The sequence below is a fragment of the Lonchura striata genome, chromosome 1A (genome assembly GCF_050655825.1).
Source record: "Lonchura striata isolate lonStrDom1 chromosome 1A, ASM5065582v1, whole genome shotgun sequence".
Lineage (NCBI taxonomy): Eukaryota > Metazoa > Chordata > Aves > Passeriformes > Estrildidae > Lonchura > Lonchura striata.
Window position 1 is genome coordinate 15,400,659 of NC_140741.1, and position 24,860 is coordinate 15,425,518.

The 24,860-nt window shown below is 45.1% G+C and overlaps 2 protein-coding genes across 19 annotated transcripts in view; one reads left to right on the forward strand and one right to left on the reverse strand.

Annotated features, from left to right (window-relative positions):
• The window catches only part of WNK1 (WNK lysine deficient protein kinase 1), a 98,957-nt gene extending 85,016 nt beyond the window's left edge, over nucleotides 1–13,941 (forward strand). For 9 of the 17 annotated variants that reach the window (XM_031507942.3, XM_085569019.1, XM_085569023.1 and 6 more), the window contains 8 exons: nucleotides 489–568; nucleotides 1,089–1,747; nucleotides 2,605–2,807; nucleotides 3,825–4,019; nucleotides 5,213–5,305; nucleotides 7,623–7,664; nucleotides 10,645–10,832; nucleotides 11,123–13,941. In XM_031507942.3, the coding sequence (XP_031363802.2) occupies nucleotides 489–568; nucleotides 1,089–1,747; nucleotides 2,605–2,807; nucleotides 3,825–4,019; nucleotides 5,213–5,305; nucleotides 7,623–7,664; nucleotides 10,645–10,832; nucleotides 11,123–11,437 (1,775 nt within the window). In that variant the 3' untranslated portion in view covers nucleotides 11,438–13,941. The remainder of the gene's footprint in view (nucleotides 1–488; nucleotides 569–1,088; nucleotides 1,748–2,604; nucleotides 2,808–3,824; nucleotides 4,020–5,212; nucleotides 5,306–7,622; nucleotides 7,665–10,644; nucleotides 10,833–11,122) is intronic. The other 8 variants (XM_085569024.1, XM_085569025.1, XM_021535063.4 and 5 more) reach the window with 4 other exon arrangements.
• Nucleotides 1–24,860, reverse strand: part of RAD52 (RAD52 DNA repair protein) — a 59,681-nt gene that overhangs the window by 27,435 nt on the left and 7,386 nt on the right. For both annotated transcript variants that reach the window (XM_085569043.1, XM_021535190.4), the window contains exons 5-13: nucleotides 24,346–24,439; nucleotides 22,905–22,972; nucleotides 22,553–22,671; nucleotides 22,390–22,465; nucleotides 21,335–21,531; nucleotides 20,994–21,130; nucleotides 20,320–20,400; nucleotides 19,574–19,816; nucleotides 1–19,340 (exon numbers count right to left, since the gene is read on the reverse strand). The exon at nucleotides 1–19,340 is cut by the window's left edge and continues 27,435 nt beyond it. In XM_085569043.1, coding sequence (XP_085425169.1) covers nucleotides 19,282–19,340; nucleotides 19,574–19,816; nucleotides 20,320–20,400; nucleotides 20,994–21,130; nucleotides 21,335–21,531; nucleotides 22,390–22,465; nucleotides 22,553–22,671; nucleotides 22,905–22,972; nucleotides 24,346–24,439 — 1,074 coding nt within the window. In that variant the 3' untranslated portion in view covers nucleotides 1–19,281. The remainder of the gene's footprint in view (nucleotides 19,341–19,573; nucleotides 19,817–20,319; nucleotides 20,401–20,993; nucleotides 21,131–21,334; nucleotides 21,532–22,389; nucleotides 22,466–22,552; nucleotides 22,672–22,904; nucleotides 22,973–24,345; nucleotides 24,440–24,860) is intronic.

The following is a 24,860-nucleotide window of genomic DNA, read 5'->3' on the forward strand; positions in this document are numbered from 1 at the left end:
ATTAGAAGCTGACACCTAAGAGTCCAACTTGGGGAACTTCAGATAGACTGCTTTGAATAAATGTGATTTATAGCATTTCTTCAACCTGCCCTTTTTCAGTGAATAAGTTGTCCCCAGTGTTTGGGAACTTTAGGTAATCCCTCTGTTTATTTTGAATCAAGATAAGCTTTTTCTTTCATAATTTCTTTCATAAAGTTCTATTTTTTTCTTATTTGTCTAATTCACATCTCTGTTTGAAATCAGTGTGCTTTTTTTTACTGTTACCTAAAGGCATAGTTTTGGCAAATACACTGTGCAGGGAAGCTTTGTAGAAAAATGTTTCAACTTAACATTAATAATTAACATTTTAATATTAATATAGTGCTATGAGTCTAGAAACCTTTTTGGAGTTAACAGATAGTTGAATTTGAAGTACATAAAAAGAAATGCTTGGAGTTCAAATAATTTCTTGCTCATTGTTGTCTTAATCCCATTCTCCTTTTCCTTAGTTTTGGCAGCACGTGATGGAGAGAGCAGTGCTGTGGCTGCCACAACAGGAGCCAGTGTGCTGAAGATGGGACGGTTTCAGGTACCAGATGTTCAATTCACTTGGCTCTTGCTACAGCATCTTTGGGTGGTTCCTGGTAGTGCCAGCTCAGTGTGCCATGTGCAGGACTTCGCTCTCCGTGCAGAGCTTGTGCAAGCAGGTCTGCAGATGCTGTTCCCATTTGAGGCAGAGATTGAACAGTCTGTGCAGGTCTAGAGTGGTGAATATAGAGTTTCATTGCAGCAGGCCTTAGCTGTTGGCCTTGGTCTTTAACATTGGGCTGCTCTTTTACTAACACTGCTGGGATGTTCACTGTATTATGTCCTGTTGGTGAAAGAGGCCCCATCTGAGGCTGCTGCTTCTTGGGCTTAATCATCCAGATTACAAGAAGTGCTGCTTTGTGTGGCAGTGTTTTGCCTGGAGGGAAGAAGCAGCTTGCTTTGTGGCATACTTAGGAAATGAGTTATTTTCCCCTCTCAGATGCATCTTACCATTAAGGGAAATAAAAGCATCATGTTAAGGAAAAACTAAGGAAGTCTGTATGATTGTATTTCTGTTACAGGTATCGGTGGCAGTGGATGATGTGCTAAAAGAGGATGACAAACCTGAAACTAAGCCAGTGCAATTTGAAACCTCCTCCACTGATTCTTCAAGCCTTTCTGGCAGCAGCCCAGAGAGCACGCTGGTAAAGCAGGCTGAGGGCCGGAAGAGTGGAGCTGTGGCTGCCACCTCCTTGGATGTGGTGGATGGCATTCCTGAGGCAGCTGCCGGGCCGCCGCTGCTGGGAACTGCTTCTCAGGCCACCAAGGTTGGGCGCTTCCAGGTGACGACAACGACGGATCAAGTGGGGCGCTTCTCTGTGTCCAAGGCTCGGGATGAGGTCAGCTGTGCTGAGAAAGAGCCAATGACTCTTTCTCTGTCTGTGGGCTTGGAACAAATTGCTTCTTCAGCTGCAGCTCCAAAGAAAGAATTGGAGTCAAGGCAGTCCCCACACATGAATGGCCCATCCTCTGATCCGGAGGTCGCTTTTCTCAGTGGAATGGTTAAGGATTTGGATGATGGCTCAGGGAGCCCAGATTCTGTCCAACACCTGGGATCGAAGATCAGCCTCCCTGTTCAGAGCCTTAGCAACTCTTTCAACTCTTCCTACATGAGCAGTGACAATGAGTCAGATATTGAAGATGAAGACTTGAAGTTGGAACTCCGTCGGTTGCGGGAGAAGTAAGGCTTCTTCTTTGGGTGGTTGTGTATGGAATAGATGTAACAGGATTAACATGATTTCACCTTAGCCTTTGCCAAGTGTCAGGAGCCATTGTCAGTTTGTATGTGGGATATAAGGTTCTTTAGTGGGAAAGCAGTACACAATTATAACAAAAGAGGAATATACATGTTTGCTGGGCTGAATTTTCTAACCTGTAACCTTGTTGTATGTAGATTGCCAGTTGCACTGTGGATAAGACTGTAGATCTAAGAAAGATTTAGCATATCACTGGAGTTAGTGGGAAAAACGTAGGGTTTGAAAATTACACACAAGTCTCTGCATTTCTGATCTGCATTTCTGATGGTTCTTTTCCTGAAGATACTTTGTTGGCTCAGAAGAAGAATTTAGAAGTGAAGCAATGTGACCTACTAATTTATTTATACTGAAAGTTGAACTATTTTTTAAGGTAGCTGGCAGTTTTAAATCCTGTGTATGCAACTGCTCTGAAACAAATTGTAAGGCAATAGCTGTGTAGAAGTCTCCAAGGCCATGTGTCTGAGAAAATGAGTAATCTAGCTATTCCTGTAGCATTTGAATGCTTTTTTTGTACTTCTGTTTATTCTGGTTTTGTGAGTGCAATGTGGGGAACTTAGTTTTGGAATTCTAGCCAGGGCTAGAACACACTGGAAATTGGCAAGTGTTCTGCCATGTGTGTTCAGTGGTTATTATTTAGTGGAAAAGATGTATTTACTTCTTTCTTAAATGTTTGAGAGTTTGATCAAAGGAGCAGCTCAGGCTTGACTGGAGGGGAGGATTTGTTTGCATCTATGTGTCTACATAGAATTCTTGTAAATCTCACTGTTTTGTAACTTGTTAGGCACCTTAAAGAGATCCAGGAGCTGCAGAGCCGCCAGAAGCAGGAGATTGAGTCACTCTATGTGAAACTGGGAAAGGCTCCACCTGCAGTAATTATTCCCCCAGCTGCACCCCTTTCAGGAAGGAGGAGACGACCTACGAAAGGAAAAGGCAGCAAGTCCAGTCGTAGCAGCTCCCAGGGACATAAAAGCCCTCAGCTGTCAGGTTAGGCTTCCTTCAATATTTCTAGCAGATTAAATAAACCAAGTACCATCTCTCATTCTTAGATCTGTGTCTCTGTCTTTTCTTTTGAGAGGAGTGTGTGTGTACCAGTTCCTCCCTGGATTTCTTTTATCATTTTTGAAATTACTTTTGCTGTTTGGTAGTCTTGCTTGGGACTTTTTCAGTCCACTGAAAGGTACTGTGACATTGTTCTGTAAGAGCAGTTGTGATTTGTCATTTTTAGATAGTGATTTTTAGACCGTGATTGCACCATGTCTATGAAGAAAAGTGTAAATTTATAATATGGAAGAAAAGTTTGTTTTTTAAAGATAAACTGTGCTTGTTCCCGCGTGAAACTGATATTGCAGAATGGGTCTGATCTCTTTAGTCCTCTGCAGAGACTTTTCTTTTTCTAATTTAGTACCACTTAAGCATGATATTGCTAGTGTCCTTACACTGCAGAAACTCACTGTTGATAGATATTAAAACAGTGGCTTTTTTTCATGGAATGGAAGATTTGTTGTACTTAAAAACTGAGAATCAGTTTCAATTGTCAAGGCTTCCTTTTTTACCAAGACTATTTTTCTAATAAACAATACTCAGGAACTAGTTCTGTTTACTGATTGAGTAATGTGGGTGACAGATACTGTCTGGGTAACTGGAGATTCTCTAATCCTGTAGCAGAAGCAAACAGTATTGGAGGGCCAGCAGTGCCAGCAGAAATATTTGATACTGCTTCTTGCGCATTGACTTCGTTATAATTCCATGTCATGCTGAGATTTCCGTACCCACTCACCCTGACTGTTCATTTCTGTTTTGATGTGTGATGGAGAAGCTCTGTGGGCACATAAACCACCATAGAGTTGTCTTAAAACTGAGGATTTTTTCTGGTCTGACTGCTTTCTTAGAAACTCGAGTAGTTCTCTCCCCCTGCCTCTCCTTCTCTTGCCTGGATTGTCATGCTTGAAGAGGTTCAAAAATGTATGGAAAACAAAAATTTTGCCTTCCTTTTTCCTCTAGGCAACCTGTCAGCTCAAAGTGCACCATCAGTCTTGCCCCCTCAGCAGACCCTTCATCCTCCTGGTAGTGTGCCAGAGACTGGGCAGAACCATTTGTTACAGCCCCTCAAACCTTCACCTTCCAGTGAAAATCTCTACTCTGCCTTCACCAGTGATGGTGCCCTCTCGGTACCGAGCCTTTCGGCACCAGGCCAAGGTAAGGCTTCAAGTGCAATTAGTGAAATTAGCAGTGGAAATGAATGGTTGACTTCATGACACTTGATTTTTAATACTTGGTGTAAAGTAGCTCTAGGGTCCCCAGCTTATGTGTGGAGGCTGATAAGGATGGTGTTTGCAAATGGATTTGTAGCTTCTCACTCGGGTGAAGTGTGGTTGAAGGTCTGAAACCCCAAGACAACACAAGAGAGTACAATGGGGTGGTGGCAGCAAAGTTCTGCTGACCTGGGAAAGGTGTTGGCTCAGAGGAGAAGAGACTGATGAGATGGGGGTTGGAAATCAGACCAAGGAAGGAGCAGAATAGGTTTGATGTTGATAGCTAACTCAGATGATTGCAAGTTTCCAAGGACTTAGAGTCTTAGTCCTTTTAGACTTCCTAGGTGTTTTGGCTGTTTCTGTCAATATAAAAGGTAAAAAAATGCTCATGTTCTTTAATTGTGAATTATCCTGGAAGGAAGAGTCAGTGTAGGAGGATGAAACGGTGGAAGTAGTAAATTGGTCATGTACTCAGGTTTCTCATGTTGCGGGTTACTTGTTATTAGTATGTTACCAAATAATTTCTCAGGCACAGCTCTTGATTTATTCAGTAAGGAGGGCTTTTTTTGCTTATCATTAGGGGATGATTCCTTTTCTTATCTGAACTTAGCTGTTGTAGGTTTTTTTCCCCTTTGCACATCTTTTTGAAAAGCTTTGCCATAGATAGTTTGAATACATCAATTCTAATGTGTGTTTTTGCTGAAACTGAAGAAGTGCATACAGAAAATATAAACGGACTTTAAGGAAGATTTCTCTATAGAGGTTTTTTTAGGAACTGCTTCAGGCATTTTGGAGCTTCTTGAATCATCTCCCTGCATCCATCCAGAGTTGTGCAGTACCATTTAAAAACTGGGTACTTTTGCCAGGATTTGGCTTTCCTATATAGATTGCAACTTTATAGTTAGATTATGTCCTGGAGAGTAGCAGTGCAAACTTGGCCTTGTGTCTGAAGGTGCTGGAAGGAGTCTCTTCACTCCGTATATTGTCTCTGTACTCCTTGGTCCACACTTTGAGATTTATTCTTGTGTGTCGTGATTGCATTTCACCCTTCCAACTTCAAGTTGCTAACATCTTGTAGTGGTGTTCTGTCTCCACTCCTCTCCTTTCTATGTTCTCCCTGTTCTTGTTTTCTCACAGGCTGTGCGAAGTTTAACTGTGCCTCTGAGAGAGTGACCTTCAAGCCTGGTGGCAGGAGGACCCGATTTCTGAGTACGCCCTGCTTGGCTCTTTGTGTGTAACACCTTTACTCCTTCCTTGTCTGTCTTTTGTTTTGTCTTTTTGGTTTTTGTTTCTGCTGCTTGATCTGTTTCATGCAGCCCATCCTCATCTGTCACCTTGTATTCCCTCCCATCCCATGGCTCAGCTCAGCTGCTCTTAGCACACCTTTAGAAGTTTGGGTTCTCATGTTAGGTGTTCTCTGCTGTTAAACTCACTGTAACAAGCACTCATTTTCTCTAAACCTTGAGAGGAAACTTTGAGCACAGGTCAGTGAAATGACACAAACTGGGGAGACTTAGCAAGTCCATTGGTAATTTTGCTTCAGCATATATTAGATGACCTGAGACTTGCAGGGGGGTAATCTTTCTAGTGGAAGAGTGGGGAAGATTTGTTTTCCAGGTTATCCCTTAGCTGGACACAAGTAGTGGTGGGGGGAATGTTGCCCTCGCTGGCAGTGTGCTTGCAGCACAAGTAGGAAGTGTGTCCCCATGCTCTCAGCCCTGAAGCTGGTGACAGTGCAGAGCTTTGATGCCACCTGTAGGCAGCTTGTAGTGACGACTTGTGTTCATTAACAGATGGCTAGGTAGAGATCCAAGTGTTAAAGGGGTTTTAAAATAATTAGAGAATAATTCCAGGCAAACTCAAAAGAACCTTACCTATTAATGGGCTCAGGTTTAGAAGTTTTCCCTGTGGAGATATATTAAATGTAAAACAAGTAGCAGTAAAGGTGGGTAAATAGACATTTTCAGACATCCTGTCAACCCTCACAAGCTAGCTTGCAGCTCTTTTCAGAATCCTCTCATTTGTAGTTGTATTAGGCCAGACTTAAAAGAGAGCCTCAAACTTCTGATGTGGCTGAAATAACAATCTGCTTGAGCAAAGGCTGCTGGTGTGATGCTTTTTATTGGGAGTGCTGCAATATCTCCTATGCTGCTTCTGCAGGCTGGACTCTTTAAATGTGTGACATTTGTTTCCCGCCCTCTGGAATGACTTGACATGAGGAAGTTTGGAGTGCTGTCAGGAGCCTTCCTGTTGCTGCACTGCATGGCAGTACCACACATCTGCATCATCTGTCTTGCTGTGCTTGGCAGGGGCTCAGCTGAGCCAGAGCTGTGTGTGGGAGCTGGGCCTGGCCTTCTGCAGAGACAGCTGCAATGCAACCAGCCCCATCCTCTGAGAAAGGGAGGGAGGCAAAAGGAGGGAAACATCTTCCTGGCTGTTCAGTTTTGCACTGACTCTAACCCACTTCACTGGATTTGGAATCTAAGCAGAAAATGATTTAATTTTTCAAATTTAGCAGCTTTAAATGTTTTTGCTGTGTATATTAATGTGCAGATGTGCACTGACATCTGCACTATCAAGATTTAACATTCCTTTCTTGGAAGAAGTTAAATTCTTATCAAAGCTAACTTGTTTAAAAAAGTCTGGCTTGTCCTTTTTTGTGGGAAGGGAATATGAAGAACAGCCAGTCTGTTTCTAGAATTGACATTGAACTGAGTATATGAGAGTATAATTTACTACCAAGGCCTAGGCTTGCTGTAAATTTGCCATCATCTGGCTATGAGAGTCCTTTGGCATGTGTATCTCTTGCTTCTGGGACTGATGCTAAGGGAAACAGCTTCCTTTTGAAAAGAGTGTTGTAGCTGTCCTGTAAAATCAGGTAATACTTGGCATGGCTCAGCTTGGCTTGGCACCTGGCTTGCTGCAGGCTGCTTACTTCCTGGAGCCTTGTCTTTGAAGTGCTGTTGCAGACTGCTGTGGAGAGTGACAGCTGGAGAAGATCCTGGGTTGGAATCAGTGGTGCTGAGGAACAGTGCAGTGATTGATGCTTTTAACTGTGCAGCTGGAGAAACAGAGTGATACAGCTTGGCAGGGAATGTCTGAACTGTTTTCACACATCTGAGACCAGAGGGTGACAAACTAAAAGCACTTGACCTATCAAATAAATCTGTTGCTGGTTGAAATTTGATAGTTGTAAAATGCTTCCTATGTCCTGGCAAAAATGGAAGATGTACTTGCTTTTCCTTCTGTGGTAACAGCCACAGTTGTGACTGTTTGATAACAGTTGTGACCTCAGTGTCTCCTGACATTCTTCACAATGGTTTGGGAATGATGAAGAATAAAAGATAGGAGGCTGGGCCTCTTCTCTTTGTGATTAAACTGTGAGATGAGTCTTTGAGTTTGTCTTGAATGTCCCAGTAGTGACTGTTAAAGCCCTGCTGTGCTGTGTCCTCTGTTTCTCACCAAGCTTTTTGTAATGTTTCCTGATACTAAACATTTCTCACTGTTTCTCTTATCTTTAACAAATTACTCTCTCTTTATGCTTCAGGGAAGATGGTGAAAAAAGTCTGTCCTTGCAACCAGCTCTGTAGTAATTATCTTATTTCTGTTATCTCCAATTCTTGGTTGTAAATCTATTCATCAGCTTTTCTGGGTCACTGAAGCCTTATGTCCCTGACTCTGTCTCCAGCACAGCATCTGTCTGTCTGTGTTATGCCCTCTAATGTGTACTCTGTCCTTAGTTTATTGACTAGTCTGGTGCTGCTCTTGCAGCCAGGTGGAGGCAGGCAGAACCTCCCCTTCCCTGGGAGCTCTGCTCTCGCTGATGAGAGCGACATCAGGGTCAGTTGCTCATTGTAATGTTGTACTCGGAGTTGTACTCAGAGCAGCTGCTTGGTTTGGGATTTGAGGGGGCTTATCACCTCAGTGATGGATCCAATTGCAGACACTCCTCCAACATTTTAAAAGCCTAAGTGTAAGCTATCAGAGATCTCCAGTGTGTCTCCTAAAGCAAGAGATGTTCACAAAAGCCTGTGTGTACACATGTCATTTAAGACTTTTTTTAAGGTGTCATTTGACTGTGGTTTATGGGGGGAAAAAATTCAAGAGCAGAATTAAGGCATAAAGTAGTGGGCTGGGGAGAGAGAGCCTGTTTCACTTCAGATCCCTCATGTCAGAGCAGAACTGGGGATGGCTGCTGTGACCGAGCAGGAATGTGGGGATTGTTTCCATGAATGCTACAAGTTGAAGCACTTGCTTTTCAGCCTCTTCTGAATGGCAGTTTCTGCAGGCAGTGAGTATGTCAGAACTCAAATGTAGAATTCCTGAGAAGTCAGTTTTAAATGGACCTTAGGTGAGAACTCAGCTCTCATCTTGTAGGCCAGTATGTCTTTGACGTGAGATGGGAGCTTTCTGAGAAAGTCACTTTGGGAGACAAAGCTCTGGCAGCCTTTGTCACCTTGAACCAATCCAGTTCTTTGGAAAACTCTTAAACTTCCCTAAGGGATCTTTTATCTCTTCAGCTGAATGTGCTATACTTTATGCCTTGATTAACTCTCCCCCTTCTTTAACCTGAGGAAGCTCTCTGGTGTAGGTCCAGGATCCAGAGTGATTAAAGTGGAAATGTGAAATAGCACAAGTGGATGCTGGCCATTCTAAAGAGGATGAGAGCAAGTGTGTCAATTCCTGCATGAACCCTCATGGTGGAATGTGATTATTACTGGTTTTGGCAGTGTTCCTCTTCCTTGCTTTTGCCTCATTTGTATTTAACTTTACCTTTCACATCATTGCTCTTATTAAATTATTGTATCCAGAGCCCTTCCCACATGATGCATGCTTAAGGTTCTTGTTATTTCACTGCAGACTTTCCTTGCACCACCCAGTGTTCCCTGTTCCTCTCCATCAGTGCTACAGCCACACTCCCTGCTAAGGAACCTTTTTCTTCCCTTGCTATGTGTTCTTGCATGTCTTCCCCCACTAACAACTCCTGTGGGCACCCAGCCCAGGAGCCACTTCCATGCTTGAGCTGGAACTGGTGGGACGAATCTGTGTCCTTCCCTCCTCAGCACTACTAGAGGCAGTAACGCTTTATTTGTCCTGCATAGTAAGTATGTCACCTTCCTAATCCACTCCTCAGTACGAAACATTCCTGCAGGGCTTTGGAACCAGTTCTTTCTTTGATACAGTAGTGGCAAGGAATGTGGCTGATGGCCAGGAAAAGTGGGACAGATGAAGGAACTGCTAGGCAAGAAACAATGATTCTGTCATTTGGCCTTTGCAATAGAGACGTGATGGTCATTGCTGGCATTTCTGTGATCCACCTCTAAATGGCTTCCCTTCAGAAATGCCTGCCATAAACTCAAGTTTTCATGGATTTCCTAGGTGCAGTCTCCTGAGGGAGCAAGTAGAAATATTTGAGGAACTTCAGGAATAGATTAGGATGAGTGTTTGCAAGCAGTGCTGTCTTCAGCCCTGCTGCTGCTGATTTTGTTGTTGGGTCTGCTCTAGTGGTTAACTGGCACTTCCACAGCTGTAAATGAGGATTTACAAACTTTTCAATACTGCTGGGAATTTTGGATCCTGGGCAATATATTACTTCGTTGCTTTGTGTTATGAGGTCTGCCTTTTAAAAACTTAGATTGAAGTGCAGTTGCTTGTTTATAAATATGAATGGCATAGGACAAAGCTTCTAGGTTGGTTTTCCCCCCACACAGGATAATGTTCAGCAAGCTTTCTAGCAGAACTGAAACCTGGCATTTATGTGAAGGGGTTTTGTGTTCTTGCAGTGAGAAGAGGAGGAATGAGTGAGGAATACCCTCACTTCTGCCTTCTTTAAGCTGTATTTCTTGTTTGTACCTTGAATGCTTATTCTTCTGACTTAGGAAATCTGAACATAATGGTAAAAATAATGCTTTTTAGGATCAAAAAGCAAAATGTAATGCAGTGCAGACCTTCCCTGCAGATCCTGACTGTTAGGTGGATGAAGACAGTCCCATTTGATTATCCTCAAGAACATAAGTATGGCAGCTATGGGAAACAACAGTTGCTGTTTCTGCCTGGGGCTTTTTTTTTTTTTTTTTTTTTTTTTGTAAAGTGGGTGAATTTTTATCTTAATTTCACAAAGTGGAGATAATTTGCTACAGAGCAGCTGGCAATGCTGATTTTACTGCTCCTTATTCAGCATCCAGCATTGTTTTCCAAGGTGGAATTGACTTATACCAGTAGTGGTTGCTGCTGATTAAAAGGTGTAGGATGAGAGAGCGACGTGCCTGTACTATCATTCAGTGCTGAAATCTCATGTCCTTTTTCTTTTACAAAGACCTGTAGGCTACTATCACTCCCCTCTTAGGATGACCATTTGCAGCACTTCTTGCAAAGTAAACCTAGCTGTGAAATGCTCTGAATCTGAGAAAACGTCCTTGCAGTTCCCACTTCAGCGTGTCCTGGAATGGAAACTCAGAATTAATTTGCATGGCATTTTAACTCTTGGTGTGCCATTACCACAGTTACTGAATGCACTAAAGACAGGCCAGCGCTGAGCCAAGTGGTGATGGCTGTGTTTGTGTTTGTAGGGACCAGCAGCACCAACACAGTGGGGGCTGCAGTGAACAGCCAGGCTCCCCAGACCCAGCCCACAGCCATCGCCTCGAGCCGCAAGGGCACCTTCACAGATGACCTGCACAAGCTGGTGGATAACTGGGCTCGGGACGCCATGAACCTGTCTGGCAAGAAAGTTGGCAAAGGGCACGGCGGCTACGAGGTGAGGTGTGACCTGTGAAGGGAGTGTGGTGAGAAGCTGTGGGTGTCCTTCTGTCTCCCTGGGGTTTCAAACGTAGTCAGAGCTGGGGCAGCAGCTCTAGCATACTGCTGGCTGGCTCTTCACATGCAGGATGTACTGCCTGCTCTAGAAGGGAAGGGGAAAACTAAAGGGGAGGGCCATGGGCTGGCCCTGTAAATGCCCATTGGGAGTGGATTGTAGACCAAGGGGTGGACTGGTGGTTTTTAAAGTTACACAGTTAAAGTTCTCTTGGTGGTTGGATTACCTTTCAGGGCCCTGGAATGGCAAGAAAATTCTCAGCACCGGGTCAGCTCTGTATCTCTATGACATCTTCCCTGGGTGCTACACCCATCCCTGCAGCATCAGCTACCTCTTTAGGTCCCTTCAGCAAGGCCATGTGCCCCCCACAGCAGTACGGTTACCCAGCAGCATCCTTCCCCCCGCCCTGGAGCGGGGCAGGGGGGCCAGCACCGGCACAGCTCGGCCAGTTCCAGCCCGTGGGTGCCGCGTCTTTGCAAAGCTTCAACATCAGCAATTTGCAAAAGTCTGTCAGCAACCCTCCAGGCTCCAACCTGCGGACCACTTAAACGTGCCCAGAGACCCTGCTGGCTACACCTCGGGACAGGACTTGGGGAGGGAGATGGGGCCCTGTATCACTACTAGTGCTGCAATTAACTGGTAGCTTGCCAGACTGGGAATGAATTTCTCTTTTCCAACCATTGCTGTCAACTCTTGGTAGCGGGAGTTTCCCCACGCACTTGGAAGGGGGAGGAGGATGATCAGCATCCTTGTGATGGGACAGTGCTTTTCACCGAGGGGAGCTGTTCTTGTGTGGAGTGAGAGCTGTGAGCAGAAGCCAGGGGTCAGTTCATACAGTCTTGCTGTGAAATATTTCTGGCTGGGGGCTGAATCCACATGTGTGGAGGTGGGAGAGCTGAACCCTAGCATGAGGCTTTAGCATGCTTCTTGCCTCTTCCTGAAGAACCAAGATCCAGAAAAAGCTGTCCAAATTCCCCTCCTCTCCCTCTCCCCACTCAATAGTATCTGACTCTGAAATGGTGGGGCACGTGAATGGACTTGTGGTGCAGCCCGTGCTTGATAGGTCATTACTGCTTTAAGTAAGATATTAACAGCTTTGACTGCAGCATTAGAGCAATTTAAATTGTTAAAAAAAAAATTTAAAGTTCCCTGCGGACATGTACTTACCATCAGTTTTGATGTGGAAACACTGTGATTATATAAATGTTGTTGGACAACAGTAGTTTAAAAATGAGTGGAATATAGAGGGTTAAAAAAGTTAAAAAGAAAAAATGGGAAAAAAAGCTAGCTATATCCTTATACTTATTGGAGACACTTTAACTTTTTCCTTTGTATTTTCATTGTATTAGATAAATAAATGTGAATGTAAAATTGTATAAATTAATGTACTTGAATACTTGTCTGTTCTCCCAGTATGCTTGCTGGATATTTTAGTGCCTTGGACTTCTCTTGCTTCTGCAGTTTAGCGTCGTCTTCCCAGCAGAGCCCAGGTGGGCAGAGGGCAAGCTGAGGGCAGGATGTTTGTGCCCAGCGCCCGGGATGTTGGAGCAGGAGCGTGGAAGGGAGGTCACCGAGGCTGTGGGTCAGAGCAGTTCTGTGTGTGGGAAAACTTATCCAGGCGGGCAGAGCTGAAGGTGTGGGGTGACAGGGGCCAGGTGGGCTGGGACGGAGGGATGCAGGTGAAGCTACAACGAGACATAACCAATATTGGCTCTGGAGGCAGGAGACTGGGTCAGAATGGGAGAGAGGATGGGGAGAACGTGTATCTTTGGGAACGGCCCAACTTAAGGTGCAGTTTGACTCCAGCTGTGAAGTGGAAAAGATGTTTGGTCAGGATGTGACTTAAGGGAGAAGTGCCATTGCTCGTTTGGCTTGGGTTTGTCTGCTGGGATTGCTTTTCTTACCTTTTTTTTTTGGTAAAATTCATTTAAACCAGGAACAGACTGTCCTGGTGCAACGTCCATTGCCGGCAATGGATGTACTTGAAGCAGCCGGCATCAAGAAGTTTCCTCTGTCTTACTTGGAGGATTTATAATTTTGTTCACTTTTAACAAATTTCAAGCTGGTACCAGGCCTGTCACTGTCTGTCACTTGTCCTCTCAGTATCTGTACTGTATCTTCTGCTTTGGTCATTCTCCCTTTTTATGTTTAAGAAATACTGGTTTCCTCTTCAAAGTCAAAATAATACCAGCCAGTATTTATGTAGTGCTGCAAGCAGCTGTGAAGGATGAGGCTGTAGCTTCCTGGTGCTTGGAGCAGGTCGTCGGTGTCCTGGAGGCTGGCGCATCACAGGGGCGTTACTTGTCCACGTTTGTTTTTATCTCGGAGCGCTGTTCCCTGCTGGGGCCTTACTAGGGAGTTTCTACATCTGCAGATGTTCTCACGCTTTCATTTTCACAAAGAAATGTGTGAGATGCTTTCTGCTCCTGTCCCTTGTTTGGCAGCAGTTCTGGCAGCAGGGCGGGCGCAGGCTGGAGAGGAGCGGCTCTGGGCCAGGGCTGGGGCGCTTCCGTGGGACAGGCACAGGCTGAGGCTCCGGGAGGACGGGGCAGCTCAAAGGGGAGCAGGAGAGCAGCAAGCCCAGGGCTGAGGCCAGATGGGAACCTCTGAAAGGATGGATGCAGGGGTGAGGCTCTTGAGCACACCCAGGGAAACAGGAGCGGGGACACAGCTGGGGCAGGAATGAGACAAGGGCAATATTTGTGGCAGAGGAACTGGTCAGCTGGATGCAGCACGTGGTTATTTAAATTTGATCTAAGAAGTTTGAGGTCGTTTTTTCACTTAATGTTATGCAAGAACTGGTTTTATTTACCATTGATTTATTTTTCTCCCTCCCTCTCCTCCTGTGGATGAATAACTGAAGTCTAGAGGAATAAACTAATGCTACTGAACTGTTAAATTATTTTGTTTAATATTACACTTTGAGTATCTTTTTCCACATAAAATCTGTTTCTGAATTACAAGCGTTTTCTTTACATTATTTAACAATGTACACTGTAAAAAAATAAAAATAAAAAAAATAAAATTAATTGAAACTTTGGTCTTCCCTGGCCGCAGTTAGTTTTGTTTTGCGCTGAACCCTTCTTGTACGACTGTGCCCCATGCTGCAGTTTGTTACCTTTGTAGAATATTGAATGAAGCCGTTCAAATAAACCAAACCTGCTTTGGTTGAGCTGTGGGTTTTCTTGTGGAACATCAGGTTCCAGCCCCTCTGTCCTGGTCTTGCAGTGATGTAACTGTTACCCAATTTACCAGTTCATCACAGGAAATAAACCCAGTTTAATGAGAACTTTTAACTGCTCAAAAGCAGTGACCAGTCACGAGCTTTTGACCTTTAACAGATACTCTGAAACAAAGTACTGAGAAGAGTAATTCCTAAATGGATCTTGAGAAGGGGAGTGGCCTGAGGGAGGAGAACAGATCAGCTGTCACTGCTTTTATAGCTGAGAACATCACCAAGGGGCCAAATGCGCACAGCTGTGGCAGACTCTAATTGGTGGTGGCTGTCCCTGTGGAAGCCACCAAGGAGGGACAGATGGCATGTCAGGGGCAGGTCCTCTGCTTGCTTTTGGCACAGAGGCATGAGCAGGGTCTCTGCTCCTCTGGGCTGGATGTGAGCAGGGATGTGCTCCCATCCTGTAGGGCTGGGAGAAGGAACTCCTTAGCGACCTTAATAACAAGAATTCAGTTCTTGGACTGGAACTGTAACAGTCAACAGTGTCATTCTTACACTGTAGACTTGCACTGTGAGAAACAAAGCTCACTTTTAAAATTTTAAAATTTCAAAGGTTTATTAAACCTTAACAAAAATACAACAAAGGACTGAAGAAGGAAAAATTTCAGCGCCAGGAGTCCCTGCAACCAGCAGCCACATGCTCCCCTACAAAATGGATGCTCTGCCTTTTATACCCTCAGCCCCTCCCAAGGTTTTGTCAGCTCCTCTGCTGTCCATTGGCAGAGATCACTTTTTTACATCTTGATTGGAGCTCAGGTGTTGTTATGCCACACCTCCTAGTAACAAGCCAGGCCTCCCCAAATGCCCTGACTACCGAGGCTAGTACAAGGGGGAGGGAAAAGAGGACTATGGGAGGACATATGACAGTAACAGAACTATACATTTTATCATACACATAATATCTACCTCTTAATTGTGAGAGCAAACCATCACATTACTCATCTATAATAAACCCCCCTGTTCCTTTTCCAGAAGTCATTTGGCTCAAAAAACAAACTCTCATTTTCAATTCCAATAATCTACTCCTACCTCTCAAAAAAAACCCAAATCTTTTAAGGAGTCATACTAGCATCCATTGATGTGGGCGAAGACAATGGGAACAGAAGAAAAAGAATTGCAGATTTTCCTTCGACACACATATTTGGAATGGACCAAATGGATCACAGAGGTCTGATACAGCTTTTTTACCCCCATCTGCTGTGCCTAAGGGATTGCTACACCCATGGCAGGTGTATCTTAGTGCCAAGTACAGGGGCCAGCTTGGTCCCGTCCTCTAGCCCCTGTTGTATTATAGGACAGTTGAGGAATGATAAAGGTCTGGTATGGCCTTCTTGCCCCCACCTTACCATGCCTACGGGATTGCTGCCTGCAGCAGGGCTATGGAACCTTCTCAGGGGCGAACACAGGAGCCAACCTGGTCTTGCCCTCTGTTTCTTGTCTTACTCCACTTGTCGGTCCCTAAGGAAACTGCCCCAATAGCTCTTGAGGTTCCCTGTGTACTTCCCCTCAACAGATGTTTGTAACTCCCATCCGTTAGAACAGGACAATTCCATCAATGACTGGTGTGTCACTACCGAGCTCTGCTGGCTGGATGGCCCCTGGCTCTCTGTGTACACTGTGTTCTTGTAGGCAGAGGAATTTGTCTCTATGTGGAAGTTTGCCAAAAGATTGATGTAAAGTTATGTAAAGTTATGTACAGTGATTTCCATAAAATTTAATACTGTTTGAGTTTCCACTAAATCCCCATAAACAGGCGTATCTTCAATCACTGTGATCCACTGCAGTTCTAACCCACGTTCCCCAAAAGCTGCTGCCATCAGAACAGGGTGCTAGGCCAAGTGCTAATCCTCTCTGTGACAGTAGTGCTTCCTAGGCAATGCAGTTCCCTTGTGCCAGCAGTGGTGGGTAACTACTGTAAGACTCAATTACCCTTTCAAAAAATGAAATCTATGAGGCCATGCTATCTGCACTGTCTTCAGTTTAACCCCTCAGTGGGGAGGTCCCTTTCAGGTGCTGCTCGCCACTGAACAGTCTGTGCCAACCGCAAAGCGAGAGTGAATTCATGTCAACAGAGTTAAAGGCTGGTGAAAGAACCCAAAGAATAGACCACAACATCCAGACTGGGTCAGAGATGACCAAAGAAGCTCAAAGATGACCGAAAAGTAGAGCTGAGTTTCCACAGGCCAGCTCAAGGACTGATTTAACGAACGCTTTGGCTGGAGAGTTTAAATTGTATTGGTTATTGATGGAATTGTCCTGTTCTAACGGATGGGAGTTACAAGCATCTGTTGAGGGGAAGTACACAGGGAACCTCAAGAGCTATTGGGGCAGTTTCCTTAGGGACCGACAAGTGGAGTAAGACAAGAAACAGAGGGCAAGACCAGGTTGGCTCCTGTGTTCGCCCCTGAGAAGGTTCCGTAGCCCTGCTGCAGGCAGCAATCCCGTAGGCATGGTAAGGTGGGGGCAAGAAGGCCATACCAGACCTTTATCATTCCTCAACTGTCCTATAATACAGCAGGGGCTAGAGGACGGGACCAAGTTGGCCCCTGTACTTGGCACTAAGATACACCTGCCATGGGTGTAGCAACCCCTTGGGCACAGCAGATGGGGGTAAAAAAGCTGTATCAGACCTCTGTGATCCATTTGGTCCATTCCAAATATGTGTGTCGAAGGAAAACCTGCGATTCTTTTTCTTCTGTTCCCATTGTCTTCACCCACATCAGTGGATGCTAGTATGACTCCTTAAAAGATTTGGGGTTTTTTTGAGAAGTAGGAGTAGATTATTGGAATTGAAAATGAGAGTTTGTTTTTTGAGCCAAATGACTTCTGGAAAAGGAACAGGGGGCTTTATTATAGATGAGTAATGTGATGGTTTGCTCTCACAATTAAGAGGTAGATATTATGTGTATGATAAAATTTATAGTTCTGTTACTATGTCCTCCCATAGTCCTCTTTCCCCTCCCCCTTGTAATAGCCTCGGTAGTCAGGGCATTTGGGGAGGCCTGGCTTGTTACTAGGAGGTGTGGCATAACAACACCTGAGCTCCAATCAAGATGTAAAAAAGTGATCTCTGCCAATGGACAGCAGAGGAGCTGACAAAACCTTGGGAGGGGCTGAGGCTATAAAAGGCAGAGCATCCATTTTGTAGGGGAGCATGTGGCTGCTGGTCGCAGGGACTCCTGGTGCTGTAATTTTTCCTTCTTCAGTCCTTTGTTGTATTTTTGTTAAGGCTTAATAAACCTTTGAAATTTTAAAAGTGAGCTTTGTTTCTCACAAGAAGGAATTTGGTATTTCTAAACACTAATTGCTGCTGCATTTCTTTCCATTTTAAGAACAGCTTCTGTTATGAGTCATGCTGCGCAAGCCTCGAATGGAAAAAAAGCTCCCAGTATAAGTTTTCCTGCCCTTTTCAAAGGGACCAGTCTCAAGAGAGTCATTGCAGTGACTTTGTCAGCGGAGGCATAGCTATATTTGCACTGTTTCCAGAGCCAAGGAAGCTGAGGCCATTCCATTTTTCTTACAGACTTTTGAATTTTTTTCACTGTAAAAGTTTGGAATAGCTTTGAATTCAGTAATTTGGAATGTCTGCGTTCTCCCTTCTTAGCAGGTATATGGTTTCAACAGCGAGGGAATGACTCAAACATGTGGAATGTGCTTCTTCCCTGAGCTGTTCTGAAGGCAGCATTGAATTGGCCAGAAACAAGTAGGGTGAAAAGTGAAACTGTTTTCTAGATGTAATCTATAACTGTTAATTACGGTTAATTAATTATGTCCTGTCTTTCCACAATTAAGTCAATTCCTGTCCTTTGTTCAGGAGGCAAGAGGATAGTAAAGGATCTTTTAAGGGAAAAGGACTGATTAAGCGATGAAGGCAGAGTAGGAGGAAGGGGAATAAATGCTGAATATTCCAAATGTCTTTACAGTTAGAGCAGTGAGGCAAACCGTGGGAGTAGGCCCCATTTGAAGCCTGAAATTGATTTCAGGGTTGGACTAATCCCCAAGTTTGTGTAAATTTTCCTGGTTCAGCTCTAACTTCCATTCATGTGGCATCATTCTCCGGCACTGCAGTACCAGGCTCCCCCCATGGACTCCTGGGGATGGTGACACTGCTCCTGCCACAGGCGCTGGCCTGAGCTCTGCCGTGGTGCTGCCTGGACCTGCAGCTGCACTGCACGGGAACAGAACAGCCCAGCCTAGCAGAACTCCTCCCTGTCCTGCACGGAGCTGCTTGGAATGGATAAGGGAGCACCGCTTACAAATTCTTCCTTTGGCCTGCTAATTGGACGGATGGATTCTGACTCGATTCCAACCAGCTTCTGGCTTTGCTGTAACCTGTGAACCGCTGTGAGGTTTCTGTTTGCCCATCCTAAAGCAAAGGAGGCTGTGCAGGTGCAGTGCTGCCCCTTTCACTTCAGAACATGGTGCCTCCTTCGAGGCCACGCAGCAGGGCAGAGAGGCATGAACCCAGCGGGGTTTGTTTTTTAAACTAATGTTTATTTCTGTATTGAAAGGGGTTGAAAGCTTATTTAAAAACAGCAGTTCAGCTCCCATTCATGTTCCAAAGGATCGGAGCAAGCACGGGGCTACCGTATGAGGCTGGCGGGCCCAGCGCTACTGCCCTCAGGCACAGAACAGCTGGAGGCGCTGCCGCTGCACGGACTGCAGGGAGGCGGCTCAGGAAGAGGAACAGGAGCTCGGGGCTCTGCCCCGGCTGCACAGCCATGGCAAAGGGCAGGGCTGCACCCCAGACACTGCCAGCAGCACCCCTGGCCTGGCCGAGTGCTCAGCCATAGCTTGTGCCTTCTGTCCCCTGGCCACAACCCCTCTGCTCCCCGTTGTACTGAACATCTCTCGTCTCTGTGCTGGAATGCAGCACTGAGGGAGAGACAAGCTATGAACTGCATCTCACTTTTAACAATCCATTCTGTTACTGCTTAAGGCAATTTACGGGTAATAGCCACTTGTAATATGGCCACAAGTCTCGTGCTGTAGAAGCACAACTAATGGCTTGGTTATAGACAAAGTCATCTGCAATACATAATAACCTAAGAGTACATGTTGCTTCACTATAATTTACAGCAGAGTCCATGTGACTGGAAAGCCAGCTGCAGCCTTGTGATGTAATCCATGACAGAGGCACAGATCCATTCGGGTGCCTCACGTAGGTTCCAGTCTCCTTTTCTTCAAGCTCTGACTTCTCCTGAGGGGGCTGCACCCTGCCACACAGGGAGAAAGTGAGAAATGGACATTTTTTCTAAGTATGTTCCTCATTTCTTTCTTTAACTCTTCCTTGATAGGACAGTAGGATGGAAAAAAACAGTTTTCCAAGGCCACTGTCCCAGCTTCTGCAGCCAGGTCCAAAAGAATGGAATGTTTTTCCCACCGGACTTTCCCAGTCTCCCGTGAGCCCCTGTGAAGCCAGAGCTCAGTCACTTGTGGCAGCACGTACCTGGGGTGTGCTGGTGGGCACAGCTGGTGCTGGGGGCTGCAGAAGGGGACTGCAGCTGTGGCAGCCTGGCAGCAGCTTTGTGCTGGTTCCCCCTGTGGGGTGTCCTGCAGCGAGTGCCCATCTGCTGATGGCCATGGGGCGTCTTGGGTGCCTGGTGAGCAACTGGTGAGGGCTCTGATTCTTTGACACCCGTTACCTTTAGGTCAGTGCTCTCCAAGGAAATGTCCCAAAGTTCAGGATCATCTGGAAGGAATGAGAAAGGGATCCATGATACAGACCTGTACTACAGTAATGGCAGTAGCTGCAAGACCAGCACATTCTTTTCCTACAAGCAGTGACCACTATAAAATTTAAACTATAAAGCATCTCTTATGTGAGTGTGCAGCAGAGTCCTGCCCCTTGTGCCCTTAAGCGAAGTGCAGGCACCACAATGTGTACCAAAATAACCATGGTTTTATTGAGAAAAGACACACCCCAAATCCCCTCCCAGGTTCTGTATTGTGCAGTATCACCTCAGGAAAAGGATTTATCACACAGCTGTACAACTCTACTGAAGAGCCTAAGTGAAACCCCCCGTAGAGATGAACATCATCTTCCTGCCACTCAGGCAAAGTCTGTATTGTTAAGGTCAGAATCACACTCACACTCTGTTATTCCAATTCTTCAGAGCTTTTACCTTTACACTGTATTCTGAATTAACGTGGTTTAAATGCTAATGATTTATCACTTATCACTCTTTGGCTGACCTGCAAAGAACTCCTCTTCTATCGCCAGCTCCTGTTGGACTTCTGCTGGAGTGCTGTGCTTCACAGGAGCATCGGATTTTGCTGCAAGGAGGCAACACAGGACAAGATTAATACCAGACATACAGATACCGTTTTGACTCCTTCTTAGCAGAACATGAAGCCAGCACTACCACCAGGTACTCTCTTTTGTCCTAGAGCCAGCTAAGGCTTGGAAGCAGAATGTGGGAAGTAGCATTCTGTACTTGATGACATCAGACAAGGAACTCTGCTACTCCAGCATGGGTCTTAGCCTGTCCATCATCATGTTCCTGCTACCACATGGCCCCAGACTACCCCATGAGCCAAGGGCAATGTATCAGTAGCTCAGGCAGTATCTGTTTGCTTGCAGCTATCAGAGCCAAGTGCTGCAGCCTCAGCTTGGATGCAGCTAGTTAATGGTGCTGGCAACAGCTGATTTAGGGTGGCTGCAAAGTTGCAGATTTAATGGTGTTCAGAGCTGACGCTTTTGGAACCCAGAGGGGGACTCTATGATAATGCTCCTGCCTTTGGCCTCAAAGGTGTGTTAATGGCACAGCACAACAGCACAGTAAGCTGGCCAGGCTCCTGTACTGTGGACAGCCTATGCCTGCCATCAGCTCTCATGGAAAGTGCCAGGTTTGATTGCCACTTCTCACCCTGTTTGCTGCTGGGAGTAACTCCTGGGACCTGCTGCTTTTTCTCCATCTGCTCCCGGAACTGCTGCTGCAGCCGCTTCTGGCGCAGTTTCCTCTGGTAAGTGGCATCATACTCCATGGCTAAGGAGTCTGTGCTTCTGTTCTCCCATCCAGAACACAAAGTTAAACAAGACCTCAGCAATTACATTTTGTGAAGAAAAAATTCGTTAAGAAATAACAGTAAAGAAAATCCACTGAACTAGTCCTTTATGGCATCTTTGAAACTGAGCTGTCTACATGTTTTAGAAGGCCCAGTAACTTCTAATACAGCTTAAAAAATATTTTTATAACTGCAGCCTCACCTGGGAGCGTTGGGCTGTTTCTGATCTGCTGTCACAACAGCAGCCTCTGTCTGGCCAGGCTTATAGACAGGTGTCACCTCACAGTGCTGTCTCCCTGCTGCGTTCTGCCTTTCCACATAGCTGCTGTATCTTGCTTTCTCTATTTCAGGCTCATAGTCCTGTATTTTAGCTTTGACCAAGTCTAACTCAGGGGGTACCTGGTCAAGGAGAAAAAGAAAAGGTTCAGAAATTTCTATCATCAACTTAATGAAATAAGCGCTGGTTAAAAATCTATTTTGCTCGCTCTAAGCTGAACAGTAAGTTAGAAAAGTGAAATGCTCTTTCAGTACTCAGTAATTCAGTCAGTTAATCATTGAATTCCTGTGACTTTGTGTTGGTTTAACTGTTCAGTGCTGCAGGGCAGATGGTGAGGTCTCCCCACACTGTTCTGCAAATGAGAACAGGATTTTACAGCTTCTCACAACCCCACAAGGCTGTTGCTGAGTTTGTTTTACCAGTCCATTTTCCTGCTTGTGCTGTAGAGCAAGGCCAACCTTTACGGACTTCTGAGGAAGGTACATCATTCCTGTTTATTAAAGGCAGGATGTTTTAGCTCTGTCATCTTAGAGGTTTGTGGCAGTGCCTCTAAGAGACGATGACCCCAGCAAACCAGAGACCTGGGCCATCTTTACCTGGTGAGGTGTCACTTTGGATCTGCTCCTACTGTGTTTGACAGGACTGCCTTGCAGCTCTAGGTCTCTACTGTGATTGAAGGCAGCTTTGCTATCAAAGTCCATGGATCAGCAGTTGCAGAAAGCTTTTCCCTCCTTCCACAAGGCAGGTCGCTGCCTAGAAGCCTCCTGCCCCCAGCTGGTGCACACAGGAGCAGGCAGGATCCATGGTGGTTCCTGAGGTGCCACTTTAGGAACACCCTGCTCTGTGTGTGTGAGCTGTTTGTTAGGAAGGCTGTTGGTCTCAGGAGCCCTCAGGAATGAGATGCACTGATAGCACCACTGCTAAGCTCTGTGGCTGCAGAAGCAGGGCCAGTGGGGGCTCTGACAGCCCCTGTACTGCACCTGCCGGGGAAGCTTGTTCACGGCTCGCAGGTAGTCCTTGTCCAGGATGCAGTTCCCAAGGGCATTGCCAAAGCACCTGAGAAACAAGAAGGCTCACTGTGACTGAAAAACCCTTTATTCCCACAGAACTTCTGAAAATATACAAGTGCTGATCTTCACTTACTTGAGTGCTCTCTTCAGTCCATCTGTTACTGCCTCCTTTCTTGCCTTTTCTAAGGATAAGGCTTTAGACTTCAGGCCTTCACTGACTCCATATCCCACATCTTCATGGTATGACCCATCCTGCAGTACACATTTCAAATATAAGAGGATTTTTACATGCAGGTGCTGTGCTCTCTCAGACCTGGTTACTTGCTCTTGGCTGTTGCACAGCAAGGTCAATGTTTAGGACACCAGTATGTTCCCTAATGCAGGGCAGTACCCTAGGACTGTGCTCTGACCCATGCAAGAACTTTCATTCACAGCTTCAGGCAATTGCTCAGCTACAGTCAGAGCCAACAAAAAAACGCATTTACCTTGAGCTGAACTTTCACAAAAGCACAGACACCCACATAGAACCTGCCATTGTTGAGGTCAACAAAGTCTGGAAAGAGATATTTAAAGTGTTAATGTATAAGAACAATACTGGAAAAGCAACTGTTGTCTATGAAAGTAATTTCTTTCTTATGATCGAGTAGGTTGCAAATAATTTGCACAAGGTTTCATCATGGACAGAAAGCCTGAATTTCTAAGAATGACTAGTTAAGGCATTATCTGAGAAAGGTAGAAGTTTGAAGGACAACAGTACTTTCTTGACTGAAAAACAGGAAAGAAAATCATGGTACAGAATAGATGGAAAGCAATGAAGTAAGTTGTTCTATTTCTAGAATCTACCAGCCTGAGTTAAGAAAAGATTTCTGAAGATGGGGGAGAAGGAAGAAGGTAATTTAAGCTGCTGCTTTGACCTACTTCAACAAACAGTCTTCAGCATAAGCACAGCAGATCTGCAAACAAGGACAACACTCCTCTGGCAGGTTCTATTTCAGCTATCAGCATGGAAGAGGCTGAATCTTTAAGATCACCTGAACATGTTATAGTTGAAAAATTTTCCTTAAGTTTTCTGATGTAAAAACCTCAGTACTGAATATTAGCTAGAAGAAAAATCTGCACAAAAAGATGGGTCCCTAAAGATTAGGGTAATATTAACTAAGAATATCAACTGGTTAGTTGATATTCTAAAAATTACAGGTGAGTATGAAAGTTGGCTTAGGACTGCTGAGTGTTAAATAGTTTAATTGTAATTACTCTTGACTGAGAGTACCCATAGAGATCAGAGACTTGATTAGAACAGCTCAAGAATAATCATAAACACACGCAGATTAATGACAATGACAGATCTAAAATGAAAACAGAAGCTCCATTATTATTCAGTTTCTCTCATTTTTACTAATTGTTAAGACACCTGGAAGCTGCTCATGCCTCTGCCCGGGTGCTTTGAAGTGATGAAATTGTAGGAGCTGACGGCACTTGGTTTATTCAGTCTGGAGGAGGCTGAGGGGAGAACTCACTGCAGTTACACCTCCTTGTGAGGGGAAGAGGGGGTCAGGCACTGATCTCCTCTCTGTGGTGACAGTGACAGGAGCCAAGGGAATGGCCTGGAGCTGTGCCAGGGCAGGTTTAGGTTACATATTACAAAAAGGATTTTCTCCCAGAGGGTGGCTGGGCACTGGAACAGCTCCCCAGGGCAGTGGGCACAGCACCAGCCTGCCAGAGCTGAAGGAGCATTTGGACAACGCTCTCAGGCACATGGTGACTCTTGGAGTGTCCTGTGCAGGGCCAGGAGTTGGACCTGGTGATTCCTGTGGGTCCCTTCCAGTCATGTTCTGTGATGGAAACCCTGGCCCTTATCTGAGGGAATTTTCCTTCACATGGAAACAAGAGAGAGCAAAGATTTCTTTGTCCAGGAGAGACCCTTACCAACATTCTGCTGAGTGACTGAGTGAGCCCAGCCATTGAAGCCAAACATTTCATTGGCCAGACTGATGACCTTGTGACCCTCAATGTAACAGACCTGAAAAGAAGAGCACATACAAATAAATATATATATACAAATACATAGCCTTGTGCACACATCTCTGCACACTTTAACAGAGACTACACATACCATCTTACATCCTTACTGAGGAAACCCAGCTAAGTTCAAGGTTCAGATAATATGAATAAAAGACTGATGGTGCAGCTTCAGGTGCACTCTCTTCCAGCAAATGTTGGGGATTAATACACTCAGTGGTGGTGGGGATTAATATAACATCAAATATGACTTAATCAACAGAAGGCAGAGAAGGCACTAAAGATGGTAAATGCAGCCATTGTTATATAATGTTTCATATAATCCAATTCTGGGGAAAAATAGGGAAAACATCTCAGTGTTGCACAAGTAGATAAATATTCCTTTGTAAAGGATGAAGTACTGAAAAATTAAGTCTCTTTTT